The following is a 15,017-nucleotide window of genomic DNA, read 5'->3' as shown; positions in this document are numbered from 1 at the left end:
ATTCATAATTTTAGATACAAAGATGATACAAGATTATAAATGGGATAATCACCCTCCAAATCATAACTTTGCCATTGACACCTTACCTGATACACTTTTTGTACAAGATTTGTTGCAATTATCTAACAGTGGCAACATTAATACTAAAAAATGTTTATACTTTGATCATACAGTATCACTTGTTCTCTAGGTGCTTACAAACTATTAATCAGTTTTGTACAATATCTTTCCAGGTATCAAAGTTAGGCTGACTGGTCTATAATTCCCTGGGTCTGCTTTGTTCCCCTTTGTAAAGAAAGGTACTATCTTTGCTCTTCTCCAGTCTTCTGGGGCCTTGTCTATCCTTCATGAGTTCTCAAAGATAATTTCTAGCAGTTCCAAGATTGTTTCAGCTAGTTCCTTAAGTACCCTTAGATGAATTTCATCCAGCTGTGCTGACTTGAATACATCTAACTTATCTTAGATATTTTTTAACATATTCTTTCCCTATGTTGGCTTGTCTTCCTTTTCCCCTTGTTAATATTGTGTTGAATATCTGGTCTCCATTAGCCTTTTTAGTGAAGACTGAGCAAAGGAGATTTCATCATTTTATTAGCGCTTTCCCTCTAAGTAGAGGAGCTAAACTTTTTCATCTTGCTCTTAATGTAGTTCTAGAACCCTTTATTTCCTTTTTTGGCCCTTGCTAAGTGTAACTTTGTGCCTTAGCCTTCCTGACTTTGTCCCTGCATGCTTGTGCTATTTTTTTGAACTCCTCCTTAGCAATTCATCCATGTTTCCACACTTTGTAGGATTCTTTATATATATTTTTAGTCGTTAAAGGTCCAAACTGTGTGTGCACATTTGTAATCTATCAAAATACTCTGAAATTCTGAAGGATACACATGAGCCTACATGAATTGAGTAGCATTTTATTAAGATTTTTCCTCCCACAACATGGTGGGGTGGAAAGAACCTAGGTCAGCCCAACTATCTCAAACAGCAAATACTTATTGCATCTTGCCTCCTGGAAAGCAATAAGGCTTAAAAACGAGTAGCGTGCGCAGTGGAGAGAATTGTGTGTTACTTAACACTGAGGTTTAGAAACTTGACTTCTAAAGCCCTGCCAGAAAAGATGTGTAAAAAGGTAAAAGCAAGGACTAGCCTTGTCTGAAAACTCTTAGGCACAGCGTGTGCACACATGCTCTGAACAGCGATTCTATCCCTAGTATACTCAGCCTCTGACTATTGTTTACCAGTCTGGGTGGGAAGCTCATGTACCAAATCTCTGGACATGCAGTTTAATGCCATGATGAGAATCCTAACAGGAACATTCAAATCCACACCTGTTCAAGAGTTGTGCACTCTGGCACACATTTCCCCCTTTCCCCCGCTCCCAAATCCAGGGAGAGATGCATACAACTGAACCATGGCCAACCTGAGCTTACCAATTCATGAAGACTTCCAGAACCTGCCAAAGGCATGCCTGAAATCTCACTGGCTTTTTTTTTTTTTTTGGGGGGGGCGGGGGAGAGATCTGGCTAAAGTTCTTAAAGTGCTCTCATTCAATCCTGAGGCTCACTGGAAAGAATTCTGGGATAATGTGAATTTCCCACACACCTGATTTGCCAATCCCACAAAGGAACTTCCGTGCTTCAATGTACCCTGGAGACAGTCCTCTGCCCTGGACCATTTTAGAACATTGCGTGGCAGCTGCTGTCCCCACTCTCCTCTCTTGGAAGAGGAGACAACACAGTATGACTGTGGACACCCCCTGGCAAACGGTGGACCACGCTGAAAGTCAGTGTCTGCTTTGATCACTTGCTAGTGGCATCTCCCATTTACATCAAGCCACTCCTGAAGCTACCCGCTGGCGCACTAATCTGGACTTGCCTATTTGCCTCTCTTGCCTCACGAAAGAAGGCTTTAGAAAGATTGAACAGGCTGTTGAGCATCAGTGATGGGAATAGGGAAATCCCTTTGCACGTGCTGCCTTCTGCACACCAAAGAAGTGCTCCAGCTTGTTTGTGCTCCTCTTGAAGTACCTGAGGATCATTTTCCAGACTTCGCATACAAAAGACAGAGTTAACTCGAGTCTCTGCAGGCAGCAGCACTGCTGAACACGACTACAGCAAATCTAGCAATTGGTGGTGATCTTAGGCCTCTAGTGCCTGACAGGGAAGTGACTTCTTTTAAAATAGCTTTTTGCAAGAATCTTAACTTTCCTGCTGCTGCGGAAGAAAACCCACCCCTGCAAAACTCTAGGTCCTTGTTTTAATCATGTCCATAAGCTAGAGACTTGACCCAACCCCTCCCCCCACAAGTCCTATGTAAAGACTCATAAAGCTAAACTAATGCTAAATATTGTTTTCTTAAAGTAATGTATATCGATGGGATTTATGTCTTACAGGAGTTGGCCATCCTGGTTATTCAGAACCCTAATTCTGCATCTCTTCATTATTTATGTTTCCATACCATTCCTTATACGTCTCTTTCCTGCGCTGTTGACCAAGTTTGTCTTTCTCAATATTGGTAAGTATTCCTCCCACTTACTTGTGTGGATAAGAAATTATGTGGAACTCATTGCATTTCTTTCTCTATTGATTTATCAAAGAGCAAAAGGGGGCAGCTGGTGAGCAAAAGTGTACATATTGCTTTACTAGTACCAAGCTACACATGAAAGTGTATCAAAGGGCTAAGACTTAACTATTTGGGGGATTCTGGCTAATTTCCTGAGATTTCTGGGATGTGAAATAAAACTTCTATGTAAATCTGAAGCAGTGTGGTGGTGTGAGGGGTAGATTGACTACCTTTCTGTGGTGCAGCTGGTTTGGTGGGATGAGAAATGCAGTGGGGTTGCTGAGTGAGAATAACCTCTTCGGATGATGAAGGCAAGGGACAAAGGGAGATCCTTAATTGGCCTGACCTTCCTGGTGGCAATATATTTGTTACTCCTGGGGGAATTCTGCGCTAAAATATTAAAATCTGTACACTATTTTTTTTAAAATTCTACATATTTTATTTGTCAAAATAACACCATATAATCACGTCAGTTTCAGTTATTTTGGTAATTTATTTCAAAATACCAGTCAGCAAGTTTTGTAACAATACAGACAACAAAACATGTTTTTGACAGATAGATCCTTACTAGACATATGAATACAGAACTTTGAGTAATTCCTTTAAACTACAATACAGAACTGTATTTGCTGCACAGAAGCAGTGCAAAGGCTTGGGGGGGGGGGGAATCAGGGGTAACGGAGAAGCTGAGGGAGGGGGAAGTAATTGCTGGGAAGGAGCCTGGGAGTGAACCTGGAGAGTGGCTGGGTATGAGTGGGAGACTTATGGAACTGTTTGTTTGTTTGTGTTTTTAATTTTCTGAGGGGGAGGAAGGATTGTTGGGGAGCCCCCCCATGCAGACCCTGGCTGCCCCTAGCCTCTCCCATTCACTCAGGCACCCCCATTCCCATCCTTCTGAACCCCAGTCTGTGCCCCATTCTGTCTTCTCTTCTCTCTTCCCCCTCCCCCCCCCCCCCCCCCCCAAATATGTCTCTTCACCTGGTCCCCCTGCCCCGGGTAGGGCACTGTAAGGAATGCCGCCTCTTCTCCTCTCCATTGGCTGCTACGGGGAGCTATCGGCTGTCATGGTGCCGCAGCAGCTCCTGGTGGCCAAAAGGCATAACTGCAGTGCCTCTCTGACAGAAAGTATTTTCTGTGGCGGGGGGGGGAAAATCTGCAGGCGACTTGAATTCTGAGCATGTGCCGTGGTACAGAATTCCCCCAGGTGTAAGCGTGTACGGAAGTGTGCACTGCTACAGGCTGGGGACCAACTGGCTAAGCGGCAATCCTGCAGGAAAGGACCTGGGGATTACAGTGGACGAGAAGCTGGATATGAGTCAGCAGTGTGCCCTTGCTGCCAAGAAGGCTCAGAGCATATTGGGCTGCATTAGTAGGAGCATGGCCAGCAGATGGAGGGAAGTGTTTATTCTCCTCTATTCGGCACTGGTGAGGCCATAGCTGGAGTATTGCATCCAGTTTTGGGCCCCCACTACAGAAAGAATGTGGACAAATTGGAGAGAGTCCAGCCAAGAGCAATGAAAAGGATTAGGGGACTAGAACACATGACTTATGAGGAGAGGCTGAGGGAACTGGGCTTCTTTAGTCTGCAGAAGAGAAGAGTGAGGGGGGATTTGATAGCAGCCTTCAATTACCTGAAGTGGGGGTTGGCTGTTCTCAGTAGTGGCAGATGACCAAACAAGGAGCAATGGTCTCAAGTTGCAGTGGGGGAGGTCTAGATTGGATATTAGGAAACGCTGTTTCACTAGGAGGGTGGTGAAGCACTGGAATGGGTTACCTAGGGAGGTCGTGGAATCTCTTTCCTTAAAGGTTTTTAAGGCCTGGCTTGACAAAGCCCTGGTTGGGATGATTTAGTTGGTCCTGCTTTGAGCAGGGGGTTGGACTAGATACCTCCTGAGGTCCCTTCCAACCCTAATCTTCTATGATTCTAATAGCACAAATAAACAATGTACCATCACTTTGCAATTATTTTGCATTAATATGCTGTCATGTAGCAAGAGGAACAGCAAGGCCCGGTGAAGAATTCGATTTCTTTACCGTAAAGTCCTCACTGTGTTTGGTGTAATAGAAGCCCAGAAATCAATAAGAATATGCAAAGAACAATATTAACCCTCTGAGATAATATTGTACTCCAGTACCTGCTGTATGTGGGTTCAATTCCACTGATGTAAGGGGAGTTTTACCCATTTGCATGAGATCTGAATTTGGCCTTACACCTTCAAAGGCATAAGTGCTGACTTCCCCTCTTTCCTGTGGGTGCTCGACCCCCACCTCTGCTCTTGGCCCCGCCCCACTCCACCCCTTCCATGAGGCCCTGCCCCTTCCAACCCCTTTTCCAAAGTTCTCACCCCAACTTCACCCCCCTCCCTGCTCCTATTCAAACTCCTTCCCCAAATTCCTGCCTTTTGCCTGCCTCCTCCCCTGAGTGCACCACGTTCCCGCTCCTCCCCCTCCCTCCTGGAGCTTGCTAATGCTGCCAAACAGCTGTTTGGCAGCAGCCAGGCAGCAGGTGCTGGGAGGTAGGTGGAGGAGTGGGGATGCGGCATGCTCTGGGGAGGAGGCGGCGAAGTGGGGGCAGGGGGAGCTTGGCTGCCAGTGGGTGCAGAGCACCCACTAACTTTTTTTCCCTGTGGGTGCTCCAGCGCCTATGTTCAAAGTGGCTTCCAAACATTCTCTAATCTTCAAATATCCCCATGAAGGTAGGTAGGTAGGTATTTATACCCATCTTAGATTTGGGGAAACTGAGGCACATGTGAGGTAAGTGGTCTAGGACCACAGAAAGAATCGATGGCAGAACTGGAACCAGATGCTGAATCTCCTGGGGCCTGGTCCAGGTCCCATAAAATCAATAGAAAGATTTGGCTGGGAGGAGAATCAGGACTCCAGTGTTGAGATCAGCTTGTGATGCCAGGATGCCTATTAAGGGACTCTGTTCCAGTTACTTTCCTCCTGTCTTCGTCTTTTGCATGAAGGATTCATCATCCTGTACCTATCTGGCTAGTTAATGGTCAGTTTCATGTTGGCTTGGGGATTGGGATGGCTGGTACTTTCGGTCCATTACTGTGAGTTGACAATAAGACACTTTTCTGCCAAGGATCTTGTTCATGGCAGTTCTCGTTCTGAGAAGGTGGGTAGGCTGGGTAGCAGAGGTAGTATAAATATGTACAATCACTTCTCTATGTGGAAGTGCTATGTATAATATACACTTGAAGGGGAAAGATTTCAGAACTGCTTGACACAGGTCTGCCTAGGCTCTCATTGAAGCCAAAGGTGAAAAGCTCTTTGACATCAGGGGGAGGAGTTAGCTGGGTGCAGAAGATTCCACCCATGATAGGTCAGGAATTAGGTTTTCTCGCAATAACATGAAACCTCTTCCTCGGAATCTGGTGAGACTCTGCTCAGTTTGTGACTCTGGACGTGAACTAATCCTCCTAGCTATCAATAGGATGATTACTGCACTGTACGGGGAGAACTTGCCACTTAGCATTTTGTGACTTGTCTTTCTCAGTGGCATTTCCCTTTGTGGACTTTGGGAAGCCTGAATTGCTGCTGAACCATACTGTAAACTTCTATCTCACAACCGAACCAGAGGTCACCATCGGTGTCTGGTGAGTAGACAACCAGATCCATTCAGATTCTCATGGACTGGCAAAAGGAAAGTGTTTGTTTGAACTCTAATGTACCCAGCTGAGGTCTAATGTCTAAGAATTTCAAACGTCAAACTATATTAGTAGTTGACACCTGGATACCATGTGGCATGCAATGTAAAAATCTGTTACTACTTAAACTTTTTAGATTCTCCAGCTAAAACTTATTCTTATGTTCTGCATAAAGCTGTACGTTTTAGTGACGAAGCAAAGTAAGAGCTTGCATGTCTCCAGAACTTCCTTTGTAGTAGTGAACAATAAAAACAGCAGCTGTATCTGGATGCAAAGGGCTTGACCCTTCTTTGACCAGATCTGTGTAGGCGCACACAGCCTGCTATTTGTACCTGCACTGCTGCACCTTGGTGTACATGGGCAGGTGGTGAAAGTCCATGGGCATAGTAGTGAAAATCTGCCTTGAATGTCAAGCTGGGTCAGCTAGCAATGGTGTGCTGCAGAGCAGCATGTGCATTGCTCCCTCCATTGGATGTTCTGTATTTTCCCCATTATTTCTGTATGCTGTCTACCAGCAGTTGTGTCCAAAGCCCTTCATCTGTCACAGTGGATCTGTTCCTGGCTACTGGACTGTGATGAGAATATGTAGCTATTTTTAAAACTGAGAAATGATGCTGCATTATATTCTGCTGAATTAAAAACAGTATTTGGTCTCTCAATTGTTTGTTTTTCCTTTTGTGAAGGGTATTCCATGTAGAGCAGTGGACAGAGAAATGGCTGGACTCTACCTAACGAAAGAGGCTGTGCCTGCCTGGTTTTTGAAGACCATTAACTAAATGCAGTTATTCATCTTCCCAGTGTCTGATCCATGAAACAGTAGCATGTCTCCTCTGATCAGTAATGGAATATCCAGATGCACTTGAGCAGGCTTGTTAATTACACACTCTTGGTTCTTTAGGCATGTTTTGCCTGGCAGCAGGGGGATAGAAGCTCAAGGGAAGGACCACAGCTGGTATGAAGAAAGTCTTGCAGACAATAATCCCGTTATAATTTATCTCCATGGCAATGGAGGTAACAGGTGATTAACATGAATAACGCTATATTTGTAGGTTGTTCTATATTATGTTGGGTACATTGTGTTGCTTGTGTCAGTCACATCTGTTGTCACCAGCTGGAGACAGAAATAGTTTGGCTGTAAACTCTGGAAGTCGTCCTCCCCCCTCACCCCTCCCCAAGCTCCGCTGAAAGTGACCTTTCTTATGGAGAGACGGCAGACTTGTTCCTGGTTTTTTATGATGTGGCTTATAATACTGTTTGGTACCCACTCCTCCCCAGCTTGTGTCTCAGCCACTTCTTATGCCTACTAGGTTGTAAGCCCTTGGGGGCAGGAGCTGTTTATAGAATATCTAGCCCAGTGCAGCTTCCACAATAGAAAGGCTTAGGAACAGTTCTCTCTTTCCTATAAAGAGAATCCTGTCAATTCAGCATGTCCTGCTGAAGTGTCTGCCTGTCCTTTTGCCATTACTATGCACAACTCCTCCATCCTCCCTCTTTGACTCATCTCTGCATCTACTCCCCACATCACACGCTCAAGCCTGCCAGTTCTGTCTGCATGGCCTCTCCTGTTTCCACTGCAAAGCTCTATTCCAGGCCTTGATTGTCTCTTGCCTTGACTCCTGTCCACGTCTCCTTCTGGCCTTCCTGCCAAGCTTTCCAAAATGCTACTGTGGTGATCCTTTGCCTGGCCTGATGCATGACCAAGTCCAGCCTTTCCTAAAATCCCTTCACTTGACTCCCTGGTCCTTCTATTTCTGTCAGGCTCCCCATTCTCCCCTTCACAGCCTGCTGCAACTTAGCTCCTTCCTGTCTCTTTGCTCCTGTCTCCTTTTGTTCCCCCCTTTGCTCAGTCCAGATTGCTCATTCAGTCCTTCACCTACGTCCGCCTTGTGCCTTCTCCTTTCATGCCTCCCTCTATGCCTGGAGCCTCCTTCCCGATCGAGTCCTGCCCTGACTGGACCTGCAGAACCCACTGATCTCATGGAAAGAGTCAGGTCAGGATTTGCCCCACCTTGTGTATTGCTGTCATACCCTGAACTGCTGCCTAAATGTTCTGTTAGCCCCATCATAGCCAGCCTTGAGGAGCCTTCCTCCTAGCCCCTTGGAATGGCTGTAAAATGAATGCTGCGGGGTGGCCAACCTGTGTCTCCAGAGCCACATGCGGCTCTTCAGAAGTTACTAGGCGGCTCCTTGTCTAGGCACCGACTCCGGGGCTGGAGCGACAGGCGCCAACTTTCCAATGTGCCGGGGGCGCTCGCTGCTCCACCCCTGGCTCTGCCACAGGCCTTGCCCCCCACTCCACCCCTTCCTGCCCTCCTCCTCTCAGCCTGCCCTGCCCTTGCTCCTCCCCCTCTCCCCCAGAGCCTCCTGCACACCACAAAATGGCTGATCAGGAGGGAGGGGGAGGCGCTGATTGGCAGGACTGCTGGTGGGCAGGAGGTGCTGGGAGTTGGGGGGGCTGATGGGGGGGGGGGGGCTGCTGACGTATTACTGGGGCTCTTTGGCCATGTACATCGGTAAATTCTGGCTCCTTCTCAGGCTCAGGTTGGCCGCCCCTGGCGCACTTTTTTGGATTTCTTTTAAAGGATGCTCTTTATCTGGCTGAGTCTGAAAATAAGTTCTTGATCTAAATTGCCTCTCCCTTGAGGCAGACCGGTTTTAAACAGGAAATAGCCAGAGCCTCCTTTTTGTTTCTTTCTGGTATTTCAGCAACTGTGGACTTTGGCCATACGTCTGTGTGCTCCAAAGCTGGTGCTCGCGCGCTGAAATAGCGTGCCACGGCTTCCATCTCGCTGGCTCTTACTTTAAGTTTTTAGTGATGATCAATTTTTATAGCATCTTGGGTGCTAAAATATTAGGCCGTTTATTAGCTTCCTGGTGCTTGGTAAAGCATGTCATTACTCCCAAATCTTGTAGTGGCTGTCTCAACACCCTTCCTCCCCCCCACCCCCCGAAAATAAAAAAAAACGACCCAAACCCTTGACTGCTAATCAATATGAAAACATTCTGCTATAAAATAACTTGCACTTGAAATATTGGAGAAATGTGAAGTTTGTTCTAAACTCCTCTGTTAAGGTTGCACGTGTCGTACTCTAGAGGCCAGTACACCCATTCTGGGCCTAATTGAAGGTGAATAAAACATCCTGGGGCTGAGGCAATGAAAGTCGAGGCTAACTGATCTGTTGAAGGGGCCAGCTGCAAACTGTTGGTTCCTACATGGTGCTCTGATTTAAAACTGTCCTCTAGTGCAGGGCCACAGTGCACAGACTAATCCATTTTTAAAATGGATTAAAGAGCACTTCAGCTTCCTGTTATCTTTAAAGAATCTTCATTTCTTCCTTTTGCCTATCATCTGGCTGCCCCTGGTAAAGAGGACTTGTTCTTTGAATCAATGAATCCTTGTTAAAGCTTTTTTTTTAACTCTCCTACAGGGCTTCAGGGCACAGAGTTTCCTTAATGAAGGTAGGTCAGACTGATACGAGTGGGTATTGAGACTCCCACAGTCCAGTGTGTGGGGTGTACTCGCTCAGATGGTATCCCAGAACACTGCTTGTTATCTCGCTTCCCAGGTAGTGTATGTCACCAACAAAGATTTGGTAGGGCCAAATCTTGCTTGGTTTTTGTTTTTTACACAAGCAAGCCAACTGCACACATCTGAGTGATGGCTAGGAGTAGGGCAAGTAGAATCTAGTGGGTACCAATCCTTTCTTTCCATGGATTGGGGCTGCACCACTGTAGGATGGTTCTTCAAGCCCGTACACTAGCTCTGAGTTTTGAACAATAAATACATTGGCTGCCCTAGTCTGTCATTTGGAGTGTAACATTGCTTGATTTCTTGAACAGGTGATGAGTGGTGCAGGCTTCCATATACTGGCTCTTGACTACAGAGGTAAACTTAACAAAAAACACCAAACAAAGCTGTCTCTCCATTTATTAAAATTTTTTTCTTCATGTTTTAACCCCCTAATCTGCTGCTTCCCAGGGTATGGGGACTCTAGCGGCTATCCAAGTGAGACTGGATTTACTACAGACGTCATGTACCTCTATGACTGGGTAAAAGCCCGGAGTGGAAATAGCAGAGTGCTCTTCTGGGGACACTCCTTGGGTAGTGGGTAAGTGTGGTACCGGAGACTGGCCAAAGGATGTGGAGTCTAGGGATTGTAGTGAAGCATCCCTTGTGTTGCTGGACAAATGTGTAGTTGCTGTATAACCTAAAATACCAGGGTGGGTTTTAATTGCAAACATATAATGCCCATGTAATCCTCTCTCTCCTCTGATCTCTGCTACTGCTAAAACTTCCTTTTTAATAAAGGAAAATCCTGTTCAATCCCCTATTTCTCCTATTAGGCCTTGTTTATAGTAGGAAAATGTCACACTTCAGTGACTTCTAAGGCACTGAACTCCATAGACTGTCTAACAGAGGAGTAATGTCCTGGCCCAGAGGACTGGAAGAATGCTAAAGTTGTGCCAACATTTTAAGGAGTAAACCGGATGATCTGGGTAACAATAGGCCTGTCAGCTTGACATCAGTCCTGGGCAAAATGTGTGGAATGGCTCATATGGGATTCTGTTAATAATGAATTAAAAGAAGGTAAAATAATTAATGCCAGTCAACATGGGTTTAGGGCAAATAGATTTCTGCAAACTATTTCTCGCAACTGTAGTTGTCAAAGGTAATGATGCTGGGATACTTAGACTTTTGTGAGGCATTTGATTTGGTACCATATGACATCATCTTTAAGAAACTAGAAAGGTACAAAATCAACATGGCACATACAAAATGGATTAAACTGGCTAGCTGGTACATGTCAATGTAATTGCAAATGGGGAATTATTTTTGAGTGGGTATTTTTTTTAAGTGGGATTCTGCAGAGATTGGTTCCTGGCCCTACTTATTTCTATCAATGACCTGGAAGAAAATAAAATGACAACACTTGCTAGTGACCCAAAGACTGGGGGAGTGGTAAATAGTGAAGAGTATAGGTCATTGATACAGAGCGATCGGGATCACCTGGTAAACTGGGCAGCCATAAGCAAACATGTTACAGTACAACCAAACATGAAGTCCTACCATCTAGGAACAAAGAATGTAGGCCATAGTTATAGGCGGGGGGACTCTATCCTGGAAAGCAGAGACTCAGAAAGGCTGTGGGGAGAAGGGTCATAGTGGATATGCAAGCTGAACATGAGCTCCCAGTACAATGCAGTGGCCAAAAATGCTAATGTATAAACAGGGAAATCTCGAATAGGAGCAGAGGTTATTTTACTTCTGTATCTCGCACTGCTGTGACCACTGCTGGAATATAGTGTCCAGCTCTGGTGTCAACAATTAAAGAAGGATGTTGAGAAAAACTGGAGTGTGTTCAGAGAAGAGCCACAAGAATGATTAGCTATCAGGCAGGGTTTCCCCAATCCTTTATAGTCTCAAGGAGCTCAATTTATTTAACTTAACAAAGAAAAGGTCTTGATTAGTCTAAAAGTAGCTACATGGGGAACAGAAATCTGATCACAGAGGTTCTCCAGTCGATCAGAGAAAGAGAAATTTAGACTAGAAATAAGGAGCAAATTCTTAACAACAAGGGTAATTAACCATTGGAACAATTTACCAAGGGTTGTGATGGATTCTCCATCCCTGGAAATACTTAAGTCAAGATCGGATCTTTCTGAAAGAAATCCCATTTCAACCACAGCTGTTGGACTTGAAGCAGGAATTGGAGTCCATTGGGCTGTGTTATACGGGGGATCAAGTGAGATGAACCCAATGGTCTGTTCTGGCCTTAATCGATGCATCTCCTTTAAAATGCACTGCCCTCATAATCACTGACTCATCGCTCCTTTCTTACAGAGTAGCAACAAATGTTGCAAGGAAACTGCTTGAAGAAAAAGGTAATTCTGAAATGTTTATAACCTGGGGCTGGCCCATCAGCTGGGTGGAGCTGAGAGGAGCAAGAGTCAGTCACAGCTCGCTGTGGCCACGGCCAAATTTAGCGCAACCTAAGGGCTTGTCTACACCACATCAGCTAGGTTCAGCTCCAAAGGGCTGTCAGCTGGGGACTGCTGAAGTGCACTGTGCTTCCGGCATTTTTGGGGTGCTGCGGGATGCAGGGTGGGTGGCCTAGGGAGCTGGCTCTGCACCTGTTGGGAACTCCCCTCCATAGGAGGGGAGTTGGACAGTGCCAAGGAAGCAGAGAGCAGCTGCCAAGTGCCATGCAGGGCAGACCTAGAAATTGCAGTAACTTGAAGTTGCTGTCCAGCCTCTTTAATTTTCCAAGTATCCAGCTGATTGAGCCTGATCCAGAACTCATTGCAGTCACTGGAAAGACTCCAGCAACCTTTGGATCAGTCATTAGGCACAGTCTCGGAATAGTGGCAGAACAAGGGACTGTTTCTAATCTCCTAATTTTGCACTGTGTGTGTGAGGGGGAGAGTAATACAGATGCTCAGCACATGAGAACACCTGGCTTTCATATACTGGACTTGCTAATTCATGCATGGTTTTCGGGTGGGGTGGGGGGAAACGCAGGTGAGAGGCATGGAGGCAGCAAGAAGGATGTCAAATGGTCCAAAGCCTAACTGATCATTTCGTACCTCCTTACGCTTTCCAAGGCATCCAGGTGGACTTGATCGTTCTGGAATCCTCATTCACCAACATTCGGGAGGCAGCAGCTCATATCCCCATTACCAGAGTAAGGCCATAAACTCTCTGTATCCTAGCGTAGCTGCATGTGGAAAGCAAGTGCACGTTGCCAGTGAAATTCTTCTAAGTAGCCTGGCTACGTCTCCCTTGCAGGACTGGGGAGGGAGCATTATTTAGATGTCTGACACCTGGTGTAGCTCCTGGCTATCAACCAGCGTTCAGCAGTGGGAAACGCAATGGCAGTCTTAGCCTGTTACCAAGGACCTTCCCAGATATCTCTGGGATGAAATCCATCTCTGGACACCATGAACTCATGTGGGCATTAAACCTGCTGTCCTATTGGAGGTGATACTGTATTCCACAGCCTCCAAACACCATATCTCTTGGCCTGCAAATCAACAAGGGACAAAAGATTAAGAGTTAGACCCTCCCCCTGCTCTGGCCCCACATGGTAAAATGCCTCGAGTGGTGTAAAGGGGCTGGGGAGGCATTCACATGATGCAGTGACCATGGAAGAAAGCCCATAAGGCTGCCTTGCAAGCCCTGGCCTAGGGTGCATGCTGGGGGTGGGGGCGTGTTGGTGGGTGGAGCATGTCAGGGGTAGGACTACAATCCACAGTGCTGCAGAGATTCTCGGCAGTGCTGGGGCCCATAGGGCAACCTGGGGAGGCTGCTGTAACCGAGATGGGCTCCCAGAGCTGTCCAAGTTCTCTGGTGTCCTCTCCAGTTACCAGAGCAGCCTGGGATTAGAGTGCAGAGGTGGGTCAGTCTTTAAGGAACTCCTCCCCTTCCTGGGCTGCAAGCTCACTCCAGAATGCAAGCCAGCCTCACTCTTGGTACACACGACATGGTAACCCCACTTCCAGGCCTTTGGTGCCGCTCAGGGAGGCGGACACTAATTTGTGTCTTTCTGGTCCTGAACAGTTGCCTTATAAACGTTCTCCATGCAGAGTAGGTAAGGGAGGGGGAGTTAATCAAAGCTGGTGATAATGCATGTGAAGGGGGGGACCTTCGAATGGTCAGGCCGCTTTACACATTCTGTTGATGGACATTCTGCCTTTCCTTAGCCTGAAGGATTGTTGCATCTCGGTGGAACAGGCACAAATTGACCTGGGTTCTGGTCCCACTGCCACGCTGTGTAACTACAGGCAAATCGCTTAATCTGTGCCTGTCCGTAACATGGCAATAACACACTCCTAACTTTGGGAAGCGCTCTGAGATGTGTCAAACCCCTGCATGCTGCCCTAGAACTTCAGCTCTGCGCAGGATTTATACTAATCCTGGATGATTTCTTAGCCTTAATTGTTCTGTGTGTACAGCACCTGGCACAACTGGGTCCCGCTAGAATCTCATTTACTATTAATGAATTAGTGTGGTGATTTGGGAGGGGTAAATGTTAATGTCATTTAGTCAAGAGATCTACAGCACCAGGATACACCATGCCTGGTCTCCTGTTTTAGGCGTAACTTGGAACGGAGATGTTCTGTTCCCAGAGAGTGGGCTTTAAAACCAGCGACCTTCTCAGTTGTGGTGGGGAGGGGAAGCCCTTGTTGACAGAGCTGTCAGCAGTGCTGAAGAAACAGCACATGTCAAATGCTGGTCAGTGCTACATAGCGATGGCAGGGTAAATACTTGGGTGAGTTTGTTCATGTTCAGTTTTACTCTAATGAAAAAGCTGTATGTATGTGAAGTATGGACCCATTCCTTGGGTGGGAGTATGCAGGGGGACAAACTGAATGCCCTGCAAAACTAGGGACAGTTAAGAGGTACAACACGGTCCCTAATGTTAGAACATAAGAACGGCCATACGGGTCAGACCAAAGGTCCATCTAGCCCAGTATTGCATTGAATTCTCCCTCTTTCTTTGATAGATCTACCGTAAATTCCCAGGATTTGAGTACTTAATCCTTGACTCAATGGCGTTGGGTGACATATTTTTCCGTAATGATGAGAAGTGAGTAATGTTTCTGGACCTGCTGTTCTGCTTGAAGCATGAATACTTGTCATCTTGCTGGACTGGCTAGCTGCTATGAACAAAGTCCTGTTTCTGGTTACATTACAACCCATTTTCTGTACAGTGGAGGAATCACTGAGACTGGCGGCACTGAGAGGCTCAGCCTCTTGGAAGCTAGATTTTCATACAACACTCTTTTCCCATCAAAATTAGTCCG

General features: G+C 46.2%; 2 protein-coding genes across 3 annotated transcripts in view; one reads left to right on the top strand and one right to left on the bottom strand.

Annotated features, from left to right (window-relative positions):
• Positions 1-15,017, top strand: part of ABHD12B (abhydrolase domain containing 12B) — a 38,367-nt gene that overhangs the window by 15,623 nt on the left and 7,727 nt on the right. The window contains exons 2-10 of the mRNA XM_077819668.1: positions 2,387-2,508; positions 6,062-6,161; positions 7,111-7,230; positions 9,641-9,671; positions 10,053-10,098; positions 10,192-10,321; positions 12,055-12,095; positions 12,816-12,895; positions 14,718-14,800. Of these exons, the coding sequence (XP_077675794.1) occupies positions 2,387-2,508; positions 6,062-6,161; positions 7,111-7,230; positions 9,641-9,671; positions 10,053-10,098; positions 10,192-10,321; positions 12,055-12,095; positions 12,816-12,895; positions 14,718-14,800 (753 nt within the window). The remainder of the gene's footprint in view (positions 1-2,386; positions 2,509-6,061; positions 6,162-7,110; positions 7,231-9,640; positions 9,672-10,052; positions 10,099-10,191; positions 10,322-12,054; positions 12,096-12,815; positions 12,896-14,717; positions 14,801-15,017) is intronic.
• Positions 13,097-15,017, bottom strand: part of PYGL (glycogen phosphorylase L) — a 45,754-nt gene continuing 43,833 nt past the window's right edge. Inside the window, exon 23 of one of the 2 annotated variants that reach the window (XR_013346465.1) lies at positions 13,097-13,234. The gene's annotated coding sequence lies outside the window, so the exon portion shown is untranslated. The remainder of the gene's footprint in view (positions 13,235-15,017) is intronic. The other variant, XR_013346462.1, reaches the window with a different exon arrangement.

The sequence above is a fragment of the Eretmochelys imbricata genome, chromosome 6, assembly GCF_965152235.1.
Source record: "Eretmochelys imbricata isolate rEreImb1 chromosome 6, rEreImb1.hap1, whole genome shotgun sequence".
In the NCBI taxonomy this organism is placed as follows: Eukaryota; Metazoa; Chordata; order Testudines; family Cheloniidae; genus Eretmochelys; species Eretmochelys imbricata.
This window is presented reverse-complemented; position numbering and strand designations above follow the sequence as displayed.